Here is a 23,469-nt window from a genome sequence, read left to right on the forward strand (position 1 = left end):
TGTGTGTGTGTGTGTGTGTGTGTGTGTGTGTGTGTGTGTGTGTGTGTGTGTGTGTGTGTGTGTGTGTGTGTGTGTGTGTGTGTGTGGACGCTGCCTAAGTAGCCGGGTGTGTGTGTAAAGTTTGGCATTCGGCCAAAGCTGTACATTATGCCGATGTAAAAGCACATTCAAATTGAAACAGGGCTTGTTCAGAAACAACACAAGTGACACACACCTCAGCACCAAGACTCAGTGAGCTGTGTGTGTGTGTGTGTGTGTGTGTGTGTGTGAATGTGTGTGTGGTCGTGCGCACGCCCCCAAGGTGTGTCTCGGGGAGCCTCCAGTACAAAGCGCGGTCTCATCACGTCTCCCGCTCCAACGTGCTCGTTAGTCCCTGCGACTGATGCCGACGTCCTTGTCTGGACGCCGGGGACTGCGGTGGAATCGGCGTGGCCGGCTGTGTAACTGATCTGTGCTGCTGTTTGTTTACCTGTCTCCCCAGGAGAAGCCCTGCAGACAGCGGCCACGCCGGGCGCCATGAGGCGGCGGGGAGGGTCTGAGCCAGAAGAGAAATCGCCCTTCATCAGTCTCGGCCGAAAAAACGCGGCAGCGGCAGCTGAATCAGGCTAATAGAAGCATCTGAGACCAAGTGGGGGTGGTGGTTGGGAGGGGGAGGCAGGCCCATGGGAGAGACTGAGAGTACGGATCAAGGTGTCTCAGAGTGTTTCAATGTCCATGGCTATCTGTGTTGGGCCACACTTGGAGGTAGCGATGTCCTCGTCAACATGGCGTCCCGTCTTGGACCCGCCTTGTTAAGAGTTAGGGTTTGATCCCCGCGCCCCTGTGAGGCTAAGGAGCTGAGGGGCAGAGGAGTGCCAGCGACAGGGAAAGCAGAGCAAGAGAAAGCAGCTCGAGACTGCGACGGGCCCCCATGCAGGCGCGTAAGAAGTATGTCCTGCTGGGCTTGTGCGCGTGCTGCTGGCTGCTCCTCTTCTACTGGGGCGGAGGGGGCCAGGTACGTCTGCTCCAGCTACTGACACGCCACCGGGCCGAGGTGCTGCGGCCCTGGCCCAACTGGACGGACCGGGCCTTCCTGCCCCGCTATGCCCACCTGGACGAGCTGCAGGCGGACCCGGGGATGGCCGAGGCGCCCCAGCAGCGCCGGCAGGCCTGGTCCGGCATCTACAAGGACAGCCGCTGCCGCATGGAGACCTGCTTCGACTTCTCCCGGTGCCGCCGGCGGGGGCGGGACGGCTTCAGGGTGTACGTGTACCCCTCGGAGAAGAGCGAGCGCGCGTCAGAGAGCTACAGGAAGATCCTGACCTCCATAGCCGAGTCGCGCTACTATACGCTGGACCCCCGCGAGGCCTGCCTGTTTGTGCTGGGGATAGACACCCTGGACCGGGACCAGCTCTCGGGGCAGTTTGTGTCCAATGTGGACGAACGTATCCGCGGTTACCCGCTCTGGAACGACGGGCGGAACCACCTGATTTTCAATTTGTATTCCGGCACTTGGCCTAACTACACAGAGGACCTGGGCTTCAACATTGGCCAGGCCATCTTGGCTAAAGCCAGCCTGAACACGGAGCACTTCAGGCCGGGCTTTGATGTCTCCATCCCCTTGTTCTCCAAGGAGCACCCCCAGAAGGGGGGCGAGCGGGGTTGGCTGGTGAGGAACAGCGTCCCGCCGCGCAGGAAGTACCTGCTGATGTTCAAGGGGAAGCGGTACCTGACCGGCATCGGCTCCGACACCCGCAACGCCTTGCACCACATCCACAACGGGAAGGACATCGTCTCCCTGACGACGTGTCGCCACGGGAAAGACTGGGAGAAGCACAAGGACGCCCGCTGCGATCACGACAACCTGGAGTACGAGAGGTAAGGCCCCCGGGGGTCCGGCGGAGGGCGTTCTGGGAAGTGACGTTTTTAATGAGAGTTCATCTGGCGGTCAAGTCCTTTTGCAAAAACAGCTTTTAGCAAGAGACGCTCAAAAGGTCTACTGTCGTCAGTGCTGGCGCCTAATGAAGAAATAGTCTTGTATTTTTAACCGGCTCGTCCTTCAGGGACTTGCTGAGTGATTAATTGGTCCTCTTAGATTTTGCGGATTTTTGCTATTCAGTCATTGTTTTGTTTGTTTGGGGGTTTTTTTCTTCTCTCTCCAAGCAATGTCAATAGCAGCTTTGTGCCTTTGCCGGTTGTTTTTCTCTCTTTGTTTTAACAGCTCAGCAAATTCCCTGTTTGCGTTTTACGGTGTTTGTGTATTTGCTTTGAAAAGCTCCGCGCACACACTTGGAAATTTTGACGAGGAGCCACAGTTTACGACGGCGATCCTGTTTTTAATAAAAACACTATTCCAAATCCGGCTAAAAAAGGAGCTGTGACGTGATGCGAGGCCTCCTGATAACTGTAACCTCATGTAATAGACACGAAGAGAGGTTCTAGTGCAATGGACCATTATTTTTCCTTTACATAAAAAATAAATTGCGGCAACTAAAAAATAGTATGAAGAATTCCCGATATAATAGGTTTTGGTTCGGTTTTAGGCTTTTATCACACGGCCATTGTTTTCCTTATTTTTTTCTTTTTCTTAATTGCACCATTTTTTTTACTTGCCCTGTGGAAATCAGACTGTGCAGAAGTGCCGGGTCCGCTTGTTATTAAAACGTTTTATGTCCGGCGCAAATGAGTTTCGGTGAAACTTAAAGAGCAGCCAGGTTTTTTTTTTGTCGAGTGACCAGAATTTCCTCATTAGACCAATGACCGATAGGTCTTTATATTTTGGAAGAGTGCATCAGCAGCGAAGACTCCCCCAGTGCACCGCAAGACAAAAAGGTTGCTTGGGGTGACGGCCGACCATTATGAGCTCCGCTTTTTTTAAACAAGCAAAACATAAATAAATAAACCTCCCTCATTCATGGGGCTAATCTACGGCATGGTTGTTCTAGACCTAGTTGTGGAACTTGTTTTTCGCTGTTCTCCCTGCTGTGCTTTGGCCTTTTTATTTATTTTATATATATTTTTTGGGACGACGTATGTTCAATGGAAACACTTTATTAGGATTTCTCCTTCCCCTCCGAGTGTCTGATAGAACTTTCCTGGCAACGGCTGAACCCAACTGCCATGGCCCCCCCAAAACCCCAAACGTAACCGTGCCTACGGAGGAGGAGGCGGAGGAGTAGGAGGAGGGGTGGTGGTGAGTGTTGGAAGTGGTTCCATGCGCTCAAAGAAGCCAGCGTCTGTCAGGGAGCTGCACAATGCCACTCTTCAGGCCTGGTCAGTGGTCTTCCTATCCCGGCTGACACTGCGTAGCGGCTCTAACTCGCGAGCAAGGGCTTGTTTACGTTGGGCCAGCCTGGAATTGGATGGAACTGAGGGGGCGGGGGGCGCGGGGCGCCGCGCCGCAGCACTGTATGAATGAGCTCATTTATTCCACCTAAGCCCAGAAAAATAGGGGTGGGCGCAGGGGTAGAATGCGGGGGTTCGGTGGGGGTGTCCGACAGGGAGGGATAGTGAGAGGTGGGATGGTGATGACGGTGGTGGTGGTGGTGGTGGTAGATTTCTGCGGTAGATTTGGAAGGCGCAGTGGTGGGGGGGGGAGAAAAATGGGTTAATTTCTCCTCCTCCTCCTCCTCCCTTCTCTCCTTCTCTTTGGAGCCCCTCTCCGGGCCTGGGAGCCGGAGGTGTGTGGTAGGGGAGGAAAGGGAGGACGGCATTGGGTGTGATTTGGGTCCATCCATCATCTCCCTGCCTCGCACAGCCTTGGAGGAAGGCGGGGGGAGGCTGGGGTTTCTGGGGGATAGGGTGAGACGCCTGTAGACTCAGGTGGGAGGATGAATACATGAATGGGGGTGGGGGATAACACTGTGACAAGACGATATGAACGAAGGAGGAAAGCGGGGGATTTGAAAAGCCAAGTCACAGCTGAGCGGGACCACCGTCGGCTGAGTGCTGTCCTCGGCACCCGAACAAGCTGAAGAACCGGAAGGACGTGATCTTTAGAATGAAGACTTCGACCGCTTCCGTTATTTCTGCGCTTTCCTAAAAATGTCAGCATTTTTTTTTTTTTCTCCCGCATGTGCAGGAATTTTAAGATCTCCAGCTTTTGTCACGATTGCGATTGGGCGTGAAGCGTCTTGCACCTCTTGTCCGGTTCCCCTCCTCGTTCTCCCATCCCTCTTCCCGCGCCGCCGTCCCCTCTCCGCCATCCTCCTCTATTTCTGGCTTCGCTCTTTCAACTTTTTTTTTTTTTTTTTTTTTTCTTCCAAGAGCCGTTGGGGAGAAGCAACAAAGGTCGCCCAGTTAGTTTGCAGCCTGACTGTCTGTGGATGTCTGGGTGTGGTGGGGACATCTGCGTGGCTGTCTGTGCCTGTCTGTGACTTCTGCCGCCGTCTGTGGATATAAGTTCATAAGGGTAGCTGTCTGTGGATGTGTGTAGCTGTCTGTGGCCGTCTGTGGCCATCTGTGCTAGTGTGCGACCGTCTGTGGCCCACTGTGGCTGTCAGCGTAAGTGGTGTAGGAAGTCGGCGAGGCTCTTAGCGGGTCGCTTGGGATTAATGAGCGCCTGCATCTGGTCGAGCGGCGGATTAACCCAGAGCGACCCGGACAAGACGGGAGAACGGAGGAGGAGGGAGGGAAGGTCGGCGGGAGAGTGGGATAGGGAGGGGGGGAAGGACGGGGGCGGGTGGGAACTTGAAAGAGGAACTGAGGAATCAATAAAGGGTGTTGTGTAGTAGTGCATGTGTGCTGGGCCGGGTTAATGCGAGGGATAACTGCCGGGGAGGGGGGGTCTCCCTGGATGAAATAATTAACAAATGGCGTAGTTATTTGATTAGAGTCGTTTCATTAAATTAGCGGCTGTTTTTATATTAATAATAGAATTATACGGGGTTGTCTGTGGATAATGGATGGTTGTCAATTAAAACAATATCTCCCAGGGCCACAGGCCATAATAAGACAAAGATTAAGAGAGAGAGAGTGTGTGTGTGTGTGTGTGTGCGTGTGTGTGTGTGTGTGTGTGTGTGTGTGTGTGTGTGTGTGTGTGTGTGTGTGTGTGTGTGTGTCTTCGTAATACATTTCCATATTCTGATACATAATTTTATGGTCTAAATTGACTGCAATGAAAAGATATTAGCCTTAATTTTATGTATTCTCCCTAATTTGAGTTTATTTTTACATAATATAATACCTGAAATTGCAACACAGTGGGGTGTGATTAACCTCTGTGGTGTGGTTTGAGCAGCCACACCTGTCTTGGGGCGAGGTAATTGGGCCCGTGATCGGGGTGGCTGTACGCCTGTTGCTCATCGGAGCGATCAACGAGCAACTGGTAAATCACCCGCCCCCACGCAAACACTGGGAGAGCCTCTGTCATGACACGTGTCCGTCTGCTCTCAGCTTGTTCCAACGTGCCACCCTCTGCAATAACCTGTTGTGTTTGCAACATCTCTGCCTGTGTCTCTGTGTGGGAGGGCCCTGAAAACAGGCGGAACTGCCACAACCTCATTCCGATTTTTTTTTTTATTACATTTTGAGAGTACAAGTTAATTAGCGCTGTACTTGACTCAGAATTTTGGGCGAATCGGATTCGGCTGTTCAATGTGAATATTTGACTATTCGCCAGCGGTGAACAGGTGTGCATTCTGCGCACCCGTCTCCCTCTCCAATGGCGCGCGCCAGCGATGGGGCGCCAGAACAGTGTGTTTTTATTTTCCATGTAGGTTATTTAATTTTACGTCTCCTTATGGAACGTGGAATGGGGGAACTTTCCCCGAACGACTGCTCGACTCAAGAGTCGACTTCCAGGGGGCAGCCTTAATGTTCATACAAGAGATGAAGACATTTTAGCTGATGGTTCAAGATGCAATAGGTCTATTTGTCACATAAACATACGTTCATACATATATGCAGTGAAATGTCTTTGCATCGCACCCGGAGATTATGCACAATAGTTATATAACTGATTCCTAAATCGTAATGCAGTTAGTGAATAGAATAATACGAATCAAAATAAAATAAAAATAACAAGGCTCAGAAAGATAATACTATGCGGGGGTACAAAGTAAGAATAATATAATTGTCATGCAAATAAATTATATTAATCATTTAATTGTCTGTTTTGTTAATTTTATGCCTGTATCGTAGTATAACAATACAATACAAATACACAAAACAATCCACGTCCATCTTATCAATAAGAGCAATTTACTGGCATTAAAACGTGCCGACTTTCCATTCTATTTGTTGTAACATATCTCACTCTGCAAACCCCGACACCAACTTTTAGAAGTAGTCGCCAAGTTGGCAACCGTGCAGCTGTTGATGCAAGACTGACTAAACGGTTGCTGAATTTGAATCATTGTACATTTGAGTGATAATGATCCCCCTATTATTATAATCCGTATTTAAACATTCTGACTTGTTTCACATCTGGCAATTAGGCAACCGGCACAAACCTCACAGTGACTTGTTGCCCGGGGCAACCGTTACCGAGGGTCCTGCACGGGCTTAAAACTGCCCGGGAATGACTGTGGGATCTTAACGGCAAACTTAACTTGTGATGAGCGTAATAAACACGACAGCGCTCATGGACGTCTACGTGTCACATCCTGTATACATTTTTGGGCCGTTGTCGGGGGCCTTTGAGCGGCCGAGGCCCGTGGGCGTTGTGTGGACAGACTAGGGGAAAAGAAGGGGGCGATGGTGGGAGAGAGGGAGGGAGGGAGAGAGAGGGTGAGATAGGGATGCTGCCGTTCAGCCTAATGGCCTAGTTTCCCCTTCACTTTTAGAGAGTTCTGAGTGCGGCATTGTACAGTGAATGTTAATGAGGAAAACGTGTGAAAAGGCGAGAGAGGGACGAGTGGAGGGGAGGGGGGGATTAAGAGTGAAACACACACGGAATACGGACACACACACACACACACACACACACACACACACACACAAGCCTCCTGATGTAGAATAAGGTAGGAAAACAAATAAACAAGGTTAGAAACCAGCGGATAAACTAGGGAGGAAACAAGGAAAGAAACAAAGGAAACCAGCTAGTAAACGAGGAAGCAAACAAGATAGGAAACAAAGAAATAAGCTAGGAAACCTCAAAACAAAGAAACAAGCTTAGAAACAAGGTGGGAAACAAGCTAGGAACCAAGGAAACGAGCTAGGAACCAAGGAAACGAGCTAGGAACCAAGGAAACGAGCTCACCGTTATTGTTGTGTGGCGTGCAACAGTCATTTATCTGCATCTTCAGAATCCCCCCTTTTCAAAGCTCCCTTATCTTTTTATTTCATCCCAATGTTATGATGTGATTAGAGGAGGCGCGTGGGAGGTCCAGCACCACAAAATAATAAATAATATAAATGTTTAATTTGAGGCTTTCTGCAGTGGGAGTGGGTGGTGCGGTTGATGATGGAGGGATGAGATAACAGAGTGAGCGGAGGGGAGGGAGGGAGGTGTAACGGCGGAACGCTGCGCCTCCACGTTTGGCCTAAACAGTTGCCATGACGACGCCTCGGCGCACATCGGCTCGACATCGAAATGCGCGGGTCATTATTCATGACCTTCCAGGACGGGACTCAAGGTTGATGAGAGAGAGAGAGAGAGAGAGAGAGAGAGAGAGAGAGAGAGAGAGAACTCTCCAAAATACTAATGGCTGCAGTTTGTGAACCATCTCCAGGTTGTTGGGGGAACTGGTCTCTGCAGATGGGGCACACTGGGAACGGGCAGCGCGGGCCATGGAAGCAAATGATGGCGTCTGAGTATCACTGAATTTGGGGTTTTTCCTCCTTCAGCCGCCTCCTCTGCAGCGGTAGCCGTGTTACCCTGGTCACTAGGGGGCGCTGCACCGACGCACCGGCCGAGCCAGCGGTACCTGCCGGTGCGCGACGGGGCGTTAGCGGCCGAGCGACCCACGTGCACTGTTTGGCCGAAGAAACAAATTTTACTGTGTGAAAATTTTCTCGTTTTCTTTTTTTACGATGGCAAAATATTTAAACAAAATAAAAAGAGGATGATCTAAAAAAAATGTCTTTATATATTTTTGGGTTTTATTTTGTCACAGCCTTTGAGCCAATGGGGAAGGAGCCAACCGCTGGGTTATGGGAAAACAGCGTTCCCCTCGGTTAGAAGTTTGGTTAAATAAACTCGTTCCAAAAGTGAGTTTGAAGGAGCTTGGAGACGCCCTGGAGAGGATTCAAGGCCTGGAATCGTCCTTGTCCCGTCCTCACCGCTCCTTTTGCCTCTCCTCCCGAAATTTACAAAAATATGTGAGTTTGGTCACTAGTGGGCGTGTGCACGCGTGTTTGACTGATTGTGTGTGTGTCTAAATTCTGCTAAAGCGGTGGGAAACGCTACACCCGCCGTACAGTAATGAGTGTACTGTGGAAAAGTGACTCTGGAGAGGGCTGCGGTGTGTGTGTGTGTGTGTGTGTGTGTGTGTGTGTGTGTGTGTGTGTGTGTGTGTGTGTGTGTGTGTGTGTGTGTGTGTGTGTGTGTGTGTGTGTGTTGGTATGGGTGGCTATGCGTGGTCAGTCTGTCTCTTCGCTGTTGCTGAGAAATGGGTGAAGGCCACATTCCTTCCTCTTTCCTCCATCTCTCCCTCCCTCCCTCCCTCTCTCCCTCCCTCCCTCCCTCCCTCCCTCATTTTCATCTTTCTGCTCGTTCCCACCGTCCCTCTGCATGGTTCTCACTCATCATCGCTCTCGCTGAGTTCTGTATTTCTATAAAATAATCACATCAAAGCACCTAAAACTTGATTTAAATTTAAATAAAAAATCTTTGTCATAAAAATGCACAAAAAAACGGTGAAATACAACAGAAAAAAATTAATAATTATATATATATATATATATATATATATATATATATATAGTTTTGTGTTAAAGTATAATATATCTATATATAGTAACAATTCAACCACAAGCAACAATCTCCATCTGATTTTGGTAGTGTCAAATTAAAGGACCACCTGCAAGGTAATATTTCAAAACCTACTTTGTAGAATAAATGAACTCCCTCCATCGCTCCAGGTCTCAAAGTGTGACATATTGTGTCTCTATTCTTTCCTCATCGTCCCTTTCACTGTTATGATGCACAATTGATGGTGAAATGACGCATCATAATATGAATGTCTCAGTTTCACGATGCCACCGAATGAAGATAAAGGATAACTTAGCGTTTACACCCAGCCCTTTAGGTCAAGTACAAAAAAAACAACCCAATCACAATTTAACGGATTTAGGTGCAGCCCTCAAAGTATTCCAAAAAAGAAAGGTTACACTGTCTAAACTTGCAATTAAAATACATTATAGACGCTTAAAATTTATTTAAAATCAATATTGAATCAAGCAATGCTTCACGAGGTAAATATTCTTAATAATTAATATTTTCATAATATGTTAGCCTGATGACGGCCCTTTGACCAAACGTTGCTTCATTCAATAAATGGTTATAAGATAGAAGGCAATAAACAAGCAATATTAAACCTTTTTTAATCAACAATAAACAATCAAACCACGGATGCACCGATTTATCGGTCTGACATGGTGATATACCTTACAGCCCTCCTGACGGGTTACAAGGCCCCGTGTCTGTCCAGGGTTCCCCACACATAGACTTTACTTGGAAGGCCCAGGTATATTCACGGCCGCCAAAGTATATTTGGTGACTCATTGCTCATCACTCACATTTGTTTTTTTTTTTATTATCCGTCTGCGAGAACGACGCAATCCGTGATCGACTTCGGAAGACGTGGACGCGGCCCGAACGCTCGAAGCGGGAAGATGCTTGGAGCGGCGTTCATGGGAATTTCGGAAATCTGTAAGCCATGCTGCGTTCAGGGGAATTCGGAGAGCTGTAAGCCATGCTGCGTTCAGGGGAATTCGGAGAGCTGTAAGCCATGCTGCGTTCAGGGGAATTCGGAGAGCTGTAAGCCATGCTGCGTTCAGGGGAATTCGGAGAGCTGTAAGCCATGCTGCGTTCAGGGGAATTCGGAGAGCTGTAAGCCATGCTGCGTTCAGGGGAACTCCTAACGATGGAGCAGCTAAATATAGAAGAAAAAAAACCCGGCTAAACAGTACACTTTTGTATCGTCAATTCACATTCTAACAGAAATGGAATTTAATTTAGACGGACAGCGTGCGCAGATCTCTCCTTCTTTCTTTTCTTTCTACCTGTCTCCCCCCCGACCCAGACAGAACAAATGTTCCTTTCTCCGCTCACCGTCTCTTACTGTACGTGACAGTGTGCTGGGGACGGTGCCGTGGACGTAGAGCGGCCATCTTTTATTCATGCACAGCCGAGGAGAAGCCTCCGCTGACGCTCGCACGCCAACACGCCAACACGCCATTGTCCTCGCACACGATCGGTCGGTTTTTTTTTTCATAAAGATGAAAACCGGTGCGACATCCATCCGTGCGATGTGCAGATAAACGGAGCATCAGAGCTGATACAGTCACACATTACAGGCAAATATTTGGGATTATTTTCAGGGTTTTTCCTGGATTTAAAATATGGCTTCGGTGGTAACTTTGCACGACTTTACCGCCTCCGTCAACTTGATGTGTTGTCTCCGTACATTTATATTTGGGATGTAAGTTCAGGTCTTCAAGAGACCACTGCAGTGTATGGAGTTGTATATAAAAAAAAAAAATGAAATGCATGACGAAATATTTGAGCTTTTCTTTCATTTCTTTTAAACCTCTTCTTAAAACTTTATTTTACAGGAAAGTGATCACGAATAATTCATATAAGTTAAAATATTTTCTTACTGGGTTTTATCATTTGACTCCTGGCATTTTAAATTTTCTTAACTTTATTTTATCCCACATTGTTTTATTATCCCTGTTGTTTTTATTTGTTTCATTTTATCTGCTGTTCTTTTATCTGTATTGTTTTTATCCGTGCTGTTGTTGTCGTGATGTTTTTCTTTTCTGGAGCACTTTGTAACCTTGTGGAGAAAAGTGCTATATATATATAAAGTGTATTTTATTATTATTATTATTATTATTATTATTATTATTATAGTTAATACATAATTGTCTGATCACAATTATTTGAGCAGATAGCGACCTTTTCATAAAGTCATCGATTTCATCGTGGAAAGATTTTGCAATCACACCTTTCCATCCAAATTGTATGGGGTTTTTAAGCCGATATTAGTAAAACTCAATGTTAGTTAATAGCAAGTATGACAATTAATCATCAACTAAAATTTCATTATCATGACAGCCATAATAACAGTTATTACATAATGTGATATGACATTTATTTTAGCAGATTGCTATTATTTTGTAAAACCGTAAGATCACATTATTACTGTACATGCCGAATACATATGTCTATTTGTTATTTAGTCAATATGGAGGCATATGGATTTTGCAGATTGCATCCTGCAGACAATTTGCTGCAGGCTGTACGTTGCAGGTTGCAGGTTGCAGGTTGCATGTTGCAGGTTGCAGGTTGCATGTTGCAGGCTGCATGTTGCAGGCTGCATGTTGCAGGCTGCAGGCTGAAGATTGAAGGCCTAGGCTGTAGGGTGCAGCTTGCAGGTTGCAGGCCGTAGGTTGCAGGCTTTAGGCTGCAGGTTGCAGGTTGCAGGTTGCAGGCTGTAGGCTGCAGGCTGTAGGCTGCAGGTTACAGGCTGCAGGTTACAGGCTGTAGGCTGTTGGCTGCAGGCTGTAGGTTGCCTGTTGCAGGCTGCAGGGTGAGGAGGTGCGGAGATGGAAGAAGGTCTTAGGTTCTTGTGTCGGTCTTGGAGTGTCAAACCAGGTTCCTTCTAATCTAAATCTGGACACTTTCAAGCGGCTGCAGCCTCACAGCGAGCAGTTCCCACGGCTAATCACTGACCCTGGTATTGTTTTAATCTGAAATACCGTATGGCAGTGGTGTAACGGAACATAGTTGATCCGTGGTCTGTACGCATCCCCCCCACCGTGGTTTGGCTCGCATGTGAACCGTGGATTCATTGCAAAATGTAACCATCATAGTGAAATACAGCTTTACTGCTGCTGTTACTTTTTAAACTAATAATTCCATAAATCTTGCTGCAGAGTTGCAGTGAAAAGAAGATAGACGAGACAGGTGCTGCTGTGTTTTACTCTGAAGCATAATGATTGATTTATGGTATGTCACGCTACGTTGCTGCTTCTTTACAGCATGTAAATGCGCGTCTGTGTGTCCACCATATTGATCAAAGTTTATTTATATAGCACGTTTTAAAACAACCAAAGTGCTGAACAGGCTTGAAATATGGAATACATGAATAATACAGAAGCACCATAGAATGCAGTAAAACAGTTATATCGGACAGCTTCAATTAAAAATGTATACAGCAAATAAAAATGAAAGGGAATAGAACCATACACATTAAAATGAAGATAAACAAATTATTAAAAAGTAAGAGAAATGAAATAAATAAAATTAAGGAATAATAAAAAATACATCAATAAAAGAATTGCGGCACAACAGACAAAGCCTTCACGTTGACCGGTTAACTCAAGGGGAATGCCAATGAATAAAAGTGTGTTTTTAACAGAGACTTGAAGGTTTCCATAGTATGGGCAGTTCTTATGTGTATAGGCAAGCTATCCAAAGATTAGGGGCCACCACTGCAAAGGCTCTGTCTCCTATTTCTGAGCCTGGATCGGGGAACATCCAGGAGCACCGGGTGTGTCGACCTTCGTGCTCTAGATGGAGTATAGTGGTGGACGAGTTCAGCAGGATATGGTGGCGCCAGCCCATTGAAAACCTTAAAAACAAGCAATAAAATCTTAAAATCAATCCTAAAGTAGACAGGAGGCCAGTGGAAGGATGCCAATACTGGTGTTATATGTTCATGCTTTCTGGTTTCGCTTAGTAGATGAGCAGCTGCGTTTTGTACTAGTTGCAGACGATTTAGAGAACATTTATCTATACCCGCATACAGAGAATGGCAGTAGTCCAACAGAGAAGTAATAAAAGCATGAATAACTCTTTCAAGGTCATTAGGAGAGAGATATGCCTTAACCCTGGCTTGGAGTCTTAGCTGGAAGAAGTAGGTTTTGACAACTGATCTAATCTGTCTATCAAATTTAAGGGCGCTGTCAAAAATTACACCAATATTCTTGACAGCGGAGCGATTGTAAGAAGCTAAAGGGCCAAGAGCATCGCAACTCTCCACTAGGCCAGTTTGTCCACAATTTCAGTTTTATTCTCATTAAGATGGAGAACATTTAACTCCATCCAGGTACCATTTAAACAATCAAGCTGGGACTGCATAGAATCGTTACTTTTAGTTTGGATAGGCCGATAGATTTGTCGCCAGCAAAACAATGAAAAGGAATGTTGTGTTTCTTCAAAAGCGACCCCGAGGGCAGCATATATAATGAAAAGAGGACCGGGCCCAAAGCGTTGAGCCTTGAGGGACCTCACGAGTCAGTGGGGCCGTGGTAGAACAATACTCGCCTCACTATACTGAGAACTTCCTTTGTGACAGGTAAGACTGGAACTATTTAAGGCAGTACCTTCGATACCTTTTACGCAGTGTTCGAGACGTGATAAAAGGATACTATGATCCACTGTCAAAGGCAGCTGTCAGATCCAAAAGCAATTAAATAGCCGATTTCCCTGAGTCCGCAGTTAAAAGAAGGTCATTAAAGACTCTTGAAAGTGCTGTTTCGGTACTGTGACATTGTTTAAAACCAGTCTGAAACTTTTCTTGAATGCCATGGTCATCTAGACATGTTTGAAGTTGGATATAACAATTTTCTCCAGGACCTTGGACAAAAAAGGTAATTTAGAGATTGGGCAGTAGTTGGAGAGAACGGAGGGGTCCACGTTTCTCTTTTTGATACGAGGCTGTACTACAGCATGTTTAAAAGCAGCTGGAACACACCCTGAAGTAAGAGAGGTATTCATTAAAACAAGAATACTTTTAATACAATTAATGACAACAGTATTAAAAATGAGTTGAAGAAGGCGAGAGGGAACGCTATCTCGGGGACAACTTGTAGGCCGTAGATGAATAACTACCTCTGGTAAGAAGGATAATGATATTGGTTTAACACAAAGGGACGACTGACGGGTCAACGGAAAAGGAAGTGGGAGAAGATCTAAAAGCAGAAGTCTTATCAATAAAACAATTCTGAAAGTTTTGAGTGTAGGGATTGGCACAATACACCGTGTAAGATGGGGATTCATGAGATCATTTAAAGTGTTAAAGAGGACCCGAGGTTTATGGCTGTTCACGGAGTCAATTTTAGATATAAACTCTGTTTTTGGAGATTTTACAACTCTCTGGTAATTAGATAAGCACTCCTGCAGAATTCCTAAGGAGACTTGGAGCTTGTCCTTCTTCCACTTTCTCTTGGCGCGTCTACAAGCACGTCTGAAAGTGTGGGTAGTTTCATTTAGCCACGGCCACAAAAGGTCGATAAGCTCCTTGGCATTGAGATCGCCGTAACTGCCCAGGTTAAAAAGTCTTTAAGACTTTAAAAATATCATAAAACTGGGATGCAGTTAGAGGAGTAATGGAACGCAGGCGGCGTGCAGGAACACAAGAAGGAACATTAGAATAAGGGGCTGTAGCAGAAAACAAGACAATCTAATATACATGTATATGAAATACATGAAATACATCTGATTTCACGAATACATACAGATAAACCAAAGGACAGCACCAGGTCCAGTTCGTGAACCTTTGCATGCGTTGGGCCATTCACAGACTGAGGGAGGTAAAAAGAGTCAATGAGATTAGAGTCTTTGGCCAGAGATCTGTTTACACAGCATGCATGTATATTAAAATCACAGACAATTAAAATATGACAGCCAATTTGATAGAACTTCCAGACCGCCAACAAGTCTACAAATTCCTGTATAAAGGCTTTGTGAGACTTAGGTGGTCGGTGCACCACCACGTTTAGTACTGGAGAAATAAGTTTTATTTCAAATTGCTGCTCAAAACTTGAGTACGAGTCAGACGGCGTCTGCCGACAGAGGACGATTTGAAAACTGGTGCTAGCCCCCCACCCTTTCCTGTGGTCCGAGGTGAGATGAGAAAATTCACTGTGGTGTGGGGATGGTGTGGTTTGAGCAGCCACACCTGACCTGGATCTAGGTGACTGGGATCAGGGTGGCTGCATACCTGTTGCTCATTGGTTGGTTATAAAGAGCAGCAGGTAGAACCCCCATCCCCACACTCACTCAGGAGAGGAGCCCCTGTCATGACACATGTCTATCTGCTCCTGGTTAATTCCAACTGGCCCACGCTCTACAATAAACTGGTGTCTACAGCCCCCGTCGTCTGTGTCTCTGCGCCGGAGGTCCCTGAACACGCCTCTAGGGTGGCGGGTTGTAGGTGAAACTGCCACATTCACACTCAGGATGAAGGAGTTCGGAGAAAGGGGTTAGTTCACCAGCATGAAGCCAGGTTTCCGTCGGAAACCTATATATGTAATCTTAAAATATTATTATATTATGTCCAAAATGATTTAAACATTGGACATCTTGTATGTTGTTTTCATTTTTGACCAAGTTCCTTGCTTTAATTGTTTTACAGAGTAAATGGGGAGCAAAGTTACATTTGTCTCCCTTTCTTTTTTCTTTTTTTTGCTGTTCCGCAAAATGTGAGTGACTCAAAGCCGTGATACGATCAGAACTGTGAGTTGGGTGAGCCGTTGCAACCCTACCGTATGGTGATGATGATGATAATAGTTTTTGGGCAGAAGAATGAAGTACCAAATCTGGATAGTTTTACTTTACTTATTTTTCTTTCCAAAGTCGCCCTGACAGACCGGACAGCTTTTCTCCATTTTTATTGTCTCAATATCGAAGATTTAATGTTTTTGTTTCACTTCTATGTACATTTTTTCCACCTATATTCATGGATACTTATTATTATGGTAGATAAAACTGTCATGAATTTATTTTGCAATGTGTTAGAGAGTTACTATTGAGAGTAATTCGTTAAAGCAAGCTTAAATGGACATCCACCCTCACCTCTATTCTGTAGAAAATGCGTCGTACAGGTACTTTGGGTTATTGATCCTGTCGTTCCTTGACCCCCATGTCTGTCATTGCACCAGTTTTTACAGTAATTGCAGATTTTTTCAAATGTCATCCGTCCGTTATCTGAAGACACACTTTTGGTTTTTCGGGAAAACCGATAATGTAAGTGACAGATCCCCGGTCCAGTCCCCGAAAGCAGACTCTTCCATTTGTTTTGAAAGGATTTCAAGGAGATCCATTTAATGCAGGCAGATTGGATTTGCTGCACAGGAAGAGTTGAGGTTGTGTGTGACACCGTGCGTTGGAGATTAAGCTTGGAGCATTGTTGCATTGTAGTTTGGGGAATACAGAGTGTAGGTCCGGGAGCATTTTGGAGTCATCAGTTTGTTTGTTTATACATGACGTCTATTACAAACAAAGTATTCTATTTTTTATTTTCAACTATATCTTATGATTCTTATCTTTGATCTTATCTTCACCTTGAATGCATTGAAATATCCGCAGTGTCAGTGACGTGAGATGACATTGTCTGTTTTACGTCAACTGTGAAATATTCACGTAGATTTACTATAACAGTTTAAATTATGTTATGTATGTGTTAAGTTGATTTGAGTATACTTCACTTCAATGACATTTTTTGTAAGTTATGTTTCCATGAAAAGTGAAAAACGTTGTATGTCTATTACCATTGCCTCGCTGGATTTTGAACACATCACTCAGTCACACATCTCACTTCTTTCCAGTGAACGCCGTGACAAACCCTGTGGATTACTGTTTATTGTAGTTTTTATTAATTTGGCAAAGTAATGGGGACCACGGATTGAAAATATTAATCTAACCGACCTACTGACATTTATCAGGTAAGAAGCTATATAAATATACACGTCAATCCATAGTTCGGCAACTTCGAACAACTACAGAATGACTCGGTCCACTCCACACCCTGGACACGGTCCAACTGGACATTCTCAATTGGAATCTTTACATTTATGGTAAATATATGATATTATGAGATTAATATGATGAAGTCATAAAGCCTCTTACTGTAAATCTCATCTCGTTCATTTTCAAACGAGACCCTGGCTGCATTTAAGTACATCCCCAGTTTCTGTGACGGTAGATTACAATTGCACGGCTTAGATTTTTCCGACGCCACTTTGGATTTTGAACTCATCACTTAGTTGCACAGTACAGTGTTTTTGAGGGACGCGCTGACGACATTTCAAGGATTATTTTCCATAATTTTTTTCATTAATCCGGAGAAGTAATGTGGACCACGGATTTAATATATCACTCTACAGATCTGCTGACCTCTACCAGGTACGAAGCGATATAATTATACACGTAAATCAATAGTTTGGTAACTTCTAAAAACTACAGTATGACCAAGTCCACGCCGCCCACTGGACACGGTCCAACTGGACATTCTCAATCCGAATCTGTACATTCATAGTAAATAATATGATGACGTCATAAAGCGTCTCACTGTAAATCTCATCTCGTTCATTTTAGAACGAGACGTGTGACGTGTCGGTTAACCAAGACCAACTGAATATTTGAGGTCAAAGTAGTTTGGTTTTTCGCGAATATCTGCTCCGTATGTGGATCGATTTGGAAACTTCAATAAGAAGGTCTTTGTGACAGCAGGGTCCAAACAAGACCTAATCGTGTTTGTGTGTTATGCAGAAGTTGGTTTTCCAGGTAGTTTAAGGCTTCAAAATTCTGAGAATTTTTTCCAATTACAATAACAACAAGTGACTGCAGGCTGGACCCATAAATATCAATCTGAAAAATTAACAAAAAGCAATACATTTTTTTAAGGTTTATTTGCATTATGTTCCATTTTCGGTTTATATTTATTGTTCATCATTGTTCATCATTTTTACTGTCCGTTGTATTTGTAGGTTTCCATTTTTTATTCTAATTATTTTAGGTTTACTGTATATTTTAAGATGTTCTACCATCTAGTTAACTTTTAGGTTTATTGTACAGTATATTTTCAATTTTTCAGCTATTTTTTGGGGGTAATATAGCATCTATCGGTCCGTCTGTCTATCCGTCATGATTGACTAGACGGCCAGAGAGAGTATATTTTTGTGTGTTCACAAATACCTGGGGACCAAAATGGCCGTCCTGAAAGCTTGCTGTCCAAACATTTCTCTTGGCCCGGATGATGGTAGTATTTATTATTTACTAAGTGTTCAGCCTCTCATCGGGGGGAACCAAATGGACATGGACATTTTTCGGGACATTGTAAGCAGTGCTGGTGGACCTGGGCCTGGGTCCTGGTTGTAAACCTGTGACTGCAGGCTGTGTTATGTCTCGCTAACTGTATTAATAAACATTGCCGTCGCCGTTGGGGAGGATTGCCATTTCCTATCGTTTACACCCAGGTTCAGGTAGGGGGAACTCAATGGACTCGGTGATGAAAGATTTTGATTTGTATCTGTTTTTGAAAAAGGGAGCTGAAAAGAAGGGACTGACCGTCCGACCATTCCAGGATTTTGGGGCAACCTTGTTGGACACAGAAGTCCAACTAATGGATCGGTCCAGGGCTGGAGCCAAAACATGGAAAAATATTTCTCGTCCTGGAGTTATCCACCTCTGGTTTTTGCCAAATTAATATGAAACCGTTTTCTTTCAAATCTTTTTGAAAAAGAAGATTTGAAACCCCGCAAACTCTGTAAATTCAAAACGGCAAGTATTTTAAACTAAAGTTTACATAGTGTATACAACAGAGAGAGAGAGATGTTCATGTAAAACTATAGTAAAATAAAGTAAAAAAATAAATAAATAAAATGAACAATAAATACAATGAAATGCATAAAAATATTCATTACAAAAATTACGTATATATCTAGTTGATATAAGTCCCATGCATATACTTAATAGTACTTTTTTACAGAGTTCTCTAAAACACAGTAAACTCCCATCCCTCCATCTAATCTCTCCACCTTGGCCCTGATGGTGTTACCGGTATTTGGTTTCTTCCTTGGTTGGGTGCCTCCTATTTAGGCTCCTGTCTTTATCGAGGGGGTGGCTCCGGCCTGTCAGGTGCCTATCAGCTTTCTTAAGGAGGTCCCATTTTGGGATCCTCGGGGGGCCTCAAGCCCTCCACTCCATCCCTCCACCTACAATGGACGTCCCTCTTAATGGGTGCCCATTCGGTGTCCTAATCGCAGCCTTAATCTGCCCCGTCCACAATCACAGAGATCATCGCGGGAAGCGCCCCTGGCATCCTCACTCCCTTTTGTCCAGGCCAACTGGAGCAGAAAGGCTCTGGGAGAGAGGGGTGGAGAGAGGGAGAGACAGAGGCTGTATGCCTTAAAGAAGGAGTCTAAATGCTGCTCTCCACCAGCCTGTTTTTCCACTTGTTTACCCAGTTCTCAATCGCTTCCACTTGACCTTCGCCCTCGCCGCCGCCAAACGTGGTGAGATCCTGGAGATGGAGGGAGGGAAACGGGGGAGAAACATCCTAATGAATCCTTAATATCGTCTCTAAAACCATTGGTACTTATCTTGATTTATTGTGTGTGTGTGTGTGTGTGTGTGTGTGTGTGTGTGTGTGTGTGTGTGTGTACAATATGTGCAGAGTTTTCTCCAATTAGCCAGTCCCACCACATGTTTCAAAGATTTTTATTTTTTCTTAAATTTCTCCCAAAGGGCCCCGGTCTTCCAAATTCGTCCGTTTTTTTTGGTGGTTTTTTTTCAGCTTTGGATGCGAAAATGAGGTCAAAAATCTCTAGTGTAACTGTGAGCGACTGGGAATTCTTAGGGTTTCCGCCACAGCAACTTTACACTGACTTCGATGCGTTCTATGATGAAGTGCTCTTAATCGAGGGCTCTGAGATGAGGGAGCGACATATTCTGATAACTCCACCCAAAAACGTAGCTTTCAGAAGCCTTGTTACAGTTGGGCTATTGAGGTTAAATCTGGATTACCACGGCGACTAGGCGTCCATAGATCAACCTATTTAAACCTGTTTTCACCGACTGTTTAATACAATTTAAATAGTCTAAACTACTAATATAATAAACCTTGTAGAGCATTACAAATGATATTGCACAGGTGACCTTTACGTTTCTGTTGGCTATATTCATCCACCATTTTGGATATATAACTTGTTTGCTTTTTAAATTGTATTTCTGTGAACGCTGCTTCTGCTTTAGCGTGTCTTGTTTTTCCAGGGTGTAAATTGCACTGTAACTCCATCTGGTCTTATTGCTCTTTGCGGAACTTGTCACACCCTCGGACTACAATCCTATCTCCTTCCATTGACATGCCTGTATTTCAGCGGAGGTCCGAGTCAGGAGAAATGTCACTGTGTTCTTCCACTCATCGTGTCGGTACTAAGTCTGCTGTTAACCTTCAGGCGTACCAAGTCACCAAAAAAGCCTGTTTGCTGGTTCCCGTGGCAAATGTCAGAAATCTTAACACAGAAAAAAATCATACATGTACTGTTTTTTTTGTACTGCGATCCTCATTCGGCTAGGCAACGGCATTTTAACCAGCAATTTAATTTCATGGGTTCTATGGACACATTTTTCTTTGGCAATTTACAGTATACACCTATTTATAGCCATCCACCTTTGCTGGGTGGCTATAAATAGGGCTAATTCCAACTGGCCCTCTCTTTAATAAACTGGTGTCTGCAACCCTGTCGTCTGTCTATGTGCTGGAGGGCCCTGAACAGGCCACCTGGGTGGCACGTGGTAGGCCAAACGGCAAGTGTGTGTGTGTGTGTGTGTGTGTGTGTGTGTGTGTGTGTGTGTGTGTGTGTGTGTGTGTGTGTGTGTGTGTGTGTGTGTGTGCGCGCGCGCCTTTTGTACATTTCTGTTTTGTTTTCAGCATTCTCCCCCCTGCGAAACATCCATAAAAAAATCGAGTTATTTCTGAGAAGAAAGTCGTATGCGTCTTTGCTTGCTTGTTTGTTTGACTTCCTCCTAAGCCGTTTGGAAATGTCATTTCCCAGCACACGCCGTCTCCCACCGCCTTCCTCACTGCGCAGTCGATAAAATCAAACACTCTCGCCGTGAACTTAGTTCTCATGGAACTTTTATATTTCCGTTCAGCAAACACATTTGCTCATCGCCATAGGTGGCTTGTCTTTTCCTGTTTTTTTTTTGTTTTGTTTTTTTCTGTTTTTTTTCCCGTTTCTTTTTTTTTAATCGCCGTTGATAAAAGTTCCTCTCAAATTTTTTGATTTGGTAGGTTTTTGGAACACAACCTGTCTTCAATGCAAAGTGTGTTTTGAAAGGTTTCTTTGTCTCAAATTGTTCTTTACAACCAAACCATTTCAAAGTGCAAAAGACAAAAAAACAAAACAAGTATATACAGTTTTGTAACAATGGATTATGTGATAATGCCGAATTTTGTTATGAATTGCCACATTTTGTAATATATATCTTGAACCCAAACAATATGGTTTACCACATTTTGTAATACGCTGATACATAATGCACATAATTATGTCTCTGTCTGTGTGAGCCTTCATGTGAAATTATCTCAATTACTAGTAATTAAGTTGGATTTGTACTTGTTCTTGAATTGGCCACCTGATATAAATCAAGACGGCAATTTTTGTGTGTTATTACAAAAGACATTGAGTTATTACATATTCATCATAACATGTTGTAATCCCTGCTTTAGGCTAATAACACCTCTTCATGTGGTAGGTTGTTACATGTTTATTATATGTTTATTAATGCAAATTATGACTAAATACAGGTGTTATTACGTGATGCATTTAAATATTACATATCGATCATAAAAAAGTTGTAGACCCTGCAATATGTAATAACCACCTTATTGTGTAGTAGGATATTCCAATGCTATTACAAGTTTATGACAGTTTATTGCACAGTATTACAAAATATGTGGAGCTTGTGCATAACAACGACTCTGTGTTAGAATGATGCAAATATCCAGATTTTCCGATCAAAACCCCTTTAATGTTGAAATGTGTGTAATCCAAGTGGGGGGGGGGGAGCAAATCACAGAACACAACTTATTAGCAAATTCAACCCGCTACAAACTCAGAAGTTTTTTGTAAGTGTTTGTGTGTGCCTGGGTCTGTGGCTGCGAGTGTTTGTGGACGACGGTTGTGCGGAGGCCTTCAGTAGACAATGCGGCGTGCCTGGCCCAGATAGCACCTTTTTATTCTGCCAGCGACCAAACGAAGAATGTAGCCGGAGATGATGAATTAGTCATGAGTTTTGGGCTGAACCCTTATTTAACGATAGGCGAGACGTGGCGAGCCGTGACGCCGGCGTACCTCTCGCCTGTCTCCTTCCCTGTCACCTTTGATGAATGAGGAACAGAAGGGAGAGGGAGAGAGAGAGAGAGAGAGAGAGAGAGAGAGGGAGAGAGGGAGAGAGGGAGAGAGACGACTGGGGCGACTCTCCACTATTTCTCAAAATGTCTAGTGCATTTAACTCTCAACAACTGTGTGTGTGTGTGCAGGGCCCAAGCGACGCTCACTTTTATGGTTGCCCAGTTTGCAACCATGCATCAGCTGTTGGTTGCCAAGACTGTCAACATGCTCCCAGATTGCCTCATAGCCCCTCAACCGTCTCCTTGCTCTCAGATTGTCTCGCACCTCCTTGTCTGTATCCTAGCTCCTCGACTGTTTCCTAGCCCCTAGACTGCGTCCTAAATACTTGAACACCTCCAATCTCCTAGACTACCTCCACGACCGTAACCTTGCTCCTAGATGTCTTCCAGCTCCTAGATTGCCTGATCGCTACTTGGCTGTCTCCTAGATCCTATACCGCCTCCAAAACTCTCTCTTTCCTCGACTGCCTCCTGTCTCCTAGATTGCCTCCTCATTTGCATGCTCTCACCTAGTTCCTAGTCCACCTCCAAGCTCCGAGATTGTTTCCGAGCTCAAAAACCGTTTCCTCACTTCTTGATTGCGTCCTAGCTCCTTGACTGTGTCTCCTGGTTCTCCAAGTAACTCCTAGTTCCTGTATTGCCTTCTAGACTCTCTGCTCCTAGACGGCCTTCTGTCTTTTAGATGACTGCCTAGTTTGTATGCTGTCGCCTAGTTCCTCGAACTGGGCCTTGTTATACAGGCCCTTATTAATACTCATGAGCTGACGTTTGAGTGACGGGTCCGAACTCGCTCATTAGTGGCAACACCAGGTGAGAGCCGAAAGGGTTCATGGAAAGCAAGCGCAGCTCAACAGGTGGGCGGGCCTTTTGGGTGTGGGCCGGGATGCCGAGCGTGAAACTGTGATTTGATTGGCTGTCTGTGATGACATCCGGAGCACGAGCACGACCATAGTTATTTTTGCCAAAGTGAAGAAATGGAAGAAAATGTGCGATTAAGTGAAATTGTAATTGTATATATTTGATGTACATTTGGTCTGTTTTTGTGTGTCGTAGCAACCGGCCCGTCCTCGGCACATGTCTCGGTCTTTTTTTAAAGACGATCCCTTTCAGCTGGGTGTATTTATTGCCCGCTGTGCTATACTGGTGGCATCAGCGCTGCTAGTCAGAGTGCTGGCGT

The 23,469-nt window shown here is 44.8% G+C and overlaps 1 protein-coding gene across 1 annotated transcript in view; it reads left to right on the forward strand.

Moving 5' to 3' along the window:
* The first annotated feature begins 668 nt into the window (after positions 1-668).
* Positions 669-23,469, forward strand: part of ext1c (exostoses (multiple) 1c) — an 89,215-nt gene continuing 66,414 nt past the window's right edge. Inside the window, exon 1 of the mRNA XM_080006294.1 lies at positions 669-1,857. Coding sequence (XP_079862420.1) covers positions 911-1,857 — 947 coding nt within the window. The 5' untranslated portion in view covers positions 669-910. The remainder of the gene's footprint in view (positions 1,858-23,469) is intronic.

The sequence above is a fragment of the Zeus faber genome (genome assembly GCF_960531495.2).
Source record: "Zeus faber genome assembly, chromosome: 1".
Taxonomy (NCBI): domain Eukaryota; kingdom Metazoa; phylum Chordata; class Actinopteri; order Zeiformes; family Zeidae; genus Zeus; species Zeus faber.